The sequence below is a fragment of the Oncorhynchus mykiss genome, chromosome 21 (genome assembly GCF_013265735.2).
Source record: "Oncorhynchus mykiss isolate Arlee chromosome 21, USDA_OmykA_1.1, whole genome shotgun sequence".
Taxonomy (NCBI): domain Eukaryota; kingdom Metazoa; phylum Chordata; class Actinopteri; order Salmoniformes; family Salmonidae; genus Oncorhynchus; species Oncorhynchus mykiss.
Genome location: NC_048585.1, coordinates 61,827,168 through 61,830,557, shown reverse-complemented (window position 1 = coordinate 61,830,557; position 3,390 = coordinate 61,827,168). Strand labels below are relative to the sequence as shown.

General features: G+C 46.5%; 1 protein-coding gene across 5 annotated transcripts in view; it reads left to right on the top strand.

Moving 5' to 3' along the window:
* LOC110532858 (dachshund homolog 2-like) overlaps positions 1 to 3,093 on the top strand; it is a 74,335-nt gene extending 71,242 nt beyond the window's left edge. For 3 of the 5 annotated variants that reach the window (XM_036958346.1, XM_036958343.1, XM_036958342.1), the window contains one exon: positions 124 to 394. In XM_036958346.1, the coding sequence (XP_036814241.1) occupies positions 124 to 341 (218 nt within the window). In that variant the 3' untranslated portion in view covers positions 342 to 394. Of the gene's footprint in view, positions 1 to 123; positions 395 to 2,045; positions 2,114 to 2,339 lie in introns of those variants that run through there. The other 2 variants (XM_036958345.1, XM_036958344.1) reach the window with 1 other exon arrangement.
* The last annotated feature ends 297 nt before the right edge of the window (positions 3,094 to 3,390 follow it).

The window sequence follows — 3,390 nt, the reverse complement described above, 5'->3', positions numbered from 1 at the left end:
TCCCCCTCTCTCTCTCTCCCTCATCCCTCTCTCTCTCTCTCTCCCTCATCCCTCTCTCTCCCTCATCCCTCTCTCTCTCTCTCTCCCTCATCCCTCTCTCTCTCCCTCATCCCCCTCTCTCAGCCTCCATTCAGAAGCGCTTAAAGAAAGAGAAGAAAGCCAAGAGGAAGCTTCAGGAAGCGTTGGAGTTTGAGTCCAAACGGAGGGAGACGTTGGAGCATTCTCTCAAACACTCCTCCTTGTTTTCCTCCCCCTCTCTTCCCGACACGCTACACACCGGCAGCAACGGTGAGACTCCTCCTTCCTATTCCTCTTATCCTGGTGATGTCCACATGTGTTAGAATGGTATTATACATATCTCAGGTGTGTAACCAGCTGTGTAATCAGCTGTGTAACCAGCTGTGTAACCAGCAATGTGGCCAGGTGTGTAACCAGGTGTGTAACCAGGTGTGTAACCAGCTATGTGGCCAGGTGTGTAACCAGCTATGTGGCCAGGTGTGTAACCAGGTGTGTAACCAGCTATGTGGCCAGGTGTGTAACCAGCTATGTGGCCAGGTGTGTAACCAGCTATGTGGCCAGGTGTGTAACCAGCTATGTGGCAAGGTGTGTAACCATGTGTTTAACCAGGTGTTTAACCAGCTATGTGGCAAGGTGTGTAACCAGGTGTGTAACCAGATGTTTAACCAGGTGTTTAACCAGCTATGTGGCAAGGTGTGTAACCAGGTGTTTAACCAGCTATGTGGCCAGGTGTGTGGCCAGCTATGTGGCCAGCTATGTGGCCAGGTGTGTAACCAGGTGTGTGGGCAGGTGTTTAACAAGGTGTGTAACCAGGTGTGTGGCCAGGTGTTTAACAAGGTGTGTGGCCAGGTGTTTAACAAGGTGTGTAACCAGGTGTGTGGCCAGGTGTTTAACAAGGTGTGTAACCAGGTGTGTGGCCAGGTGTTTAACCAGGTGTTTAACCAGGTGTGTAACCAGGTGTGTGGCCAGGTGTGTGGCCAGGTGTTTAACAAGGTGTGTAACCAGGTGTGTGGCCAGGTGTTTAACCAGGTGTTTAACCAGGTGTGTAACCAGGTGTGTGGCCAGGTGTTTAACAAGGTGTGTAACCAGGTGTGTGGCCAGGTGTTTAACAAGGTGTGTAACCAGGTGTGTGGCCAGGTGTTTAACCAGGTGTTTAACCAGGTGTGTAACCAGGTGTGTGGCCAGGTGTTTAACAAGGTGTGTAACCAGGTGTGTGGCCAGGTGTTTAACAAGGTGTGTAACCAGGTGTGTGGCCAGGTGTTTAACCAGGTGTTTAACCAGGTGTGTAACCAGGTGTTTAACCAGCTGCTTAACCAGGTGTTTAACCAGGTGTCTAACCAGCTGATTAACCAGATGTGTAACCAGGTGTGTAACCAGCTGTTTAACCAGGTGTTTAACCAGGTGTGTAACCAGCTGATTAACCAGATGTGTAACCAGGTGTGTAACCAGGTGTGTAACCAGCTGATTAGCCAGGTGTGTGGCCAGGTTTGTGGCCAGGTGTGTAACCAGATGTTTAACCAGGTGTGTAACCAGGTGTTTAACCAGCTGCTTAACCAGGTGTTTAACCAGGTGTGTAACCAGCTGATTAACCAGATGTGTAACCAGGTGTGTAACCAGGTGTTTAACCAGGTGTTTAACCAGGTGTGTAACCAGCTGATTAGCCAGGTGTGTGGCCAGGTGTGTAACCAGATGTTTAACCAGGTGTGTAACCAGCTGATTAACCAGGTGTTTAACCAGGTGTGTAACCAGGTGTGTCACCAGGTGTTTAACCAGGTGTGTAACCAGGTGTTTAACCAGGTGTGTAACCAGGTGTGTAACCAGGTGTGTAACCAGGTGTTTAACCAGGTGTATAACATGTGTTTAACCAGGTGTGTAACCAGCTGTGTAACCAGGTGTTTAACCAGGTGTGTAACCAGGTGTGTAACCAGGTGTGTAACCAGGTGTTTAACCAGGTGTTTAACCAGGTGATCACAGTGAATGCGTTGTCGAGGTGTATTCAGTCTAATGAGGGTTCTTCTTGACCACAGATTTAGTTGTATCCGAAGATTAACAAGAACTGAGTGGAAACCAGGGCAAGACACTCCGATTGGTCAAGGTATGGAACACTGTTAAATATGTTAATGATCCCCGAGATATATTTAATATGATGGTAACATTTTGGACAGGGAAGAAGAGCGGAATGTTTTTCATGAATGGAGTAAGTATTATATTTGTAATGGGCTGTATTCTTTATAGTAGCTGTAAATTAAACCTGTTACTCTGAAGACTATTTTATTCCAATATTTCTCTCTTTCTCACTCTTCCGTCCTACGATTCCCAAGATCCAACCGTCAGTTCTGATGACCTCACCCCGACCCCGTCACGGGAAAACACCAGCCCGTTGCCACGACGACCTAGACAGTGGACTTCCTGGACAGCCCCCTTTCTCATCCCCGATGACTGACTATCGTACAACCTCAGAAATAAACGGATGAACCAATTAGAGGAGAGTAAAAAAAATATCTATATATATTTTGGATCAGTGAGACATCAGTGTTCTGTTCGTTCGTTCCTTCTGAAACTTGGACTGATGAGAAGAGAGGAATGTTGTTGTTTCATCGCTTCAACTTTACATATGTCTATTTCTATCTCTCTCTCTTTCGCTCTTCCCCTCCAGAAGTGTTTTGTGGGGAAATATTGATGTAGGTCCTTACATTAGTCCACCATTCTGTTCCTGACCCCCCCCGAACTCTAACCCCTTGACCTTGACCTAATAGAGTGAGGACTGTTGTGTTGTTGTTTTTGTTTGTTTAGTTTGTTTACCTATAATTGTATCACGGTCGAGAGACTGAATTGAGGACGATGAAGGAAAAGCCGTGTGGATAACTAGCAGTCCGTCTCAAACGGAAGCCTTTTCGTCTCTACTTTGGTCTCGCCAACATGTTGAATAAACTCGCCGGTCAGGGAGAAAAGGGTCCTTCTACTTGTAAATAGTGTTTGTGACTAGTAGGGAGTAGAATGCCATTTGAGACTCTTGAGTGGTTTTACTCTTTGACTGTATGGAGACCTGACGACAAATACATTATTATAATACCAGACTTTATTCTCTCGCCTTCTTTACACACACACACACTGTTACACACACACACTGTTACACACACACACACTGTTACACACACACACACTGTTACACACACACTGTTACACACACACACACACACACACACACACTGTTACACACACACACACACACACACACTGTTACACACACACACACTGTTACACACACACACACACACACACTGTTACACACACACACACACACTGTTACACACACACACACTGTTACACACACACACACTGTTACACACACACACACTGTTACACACACAC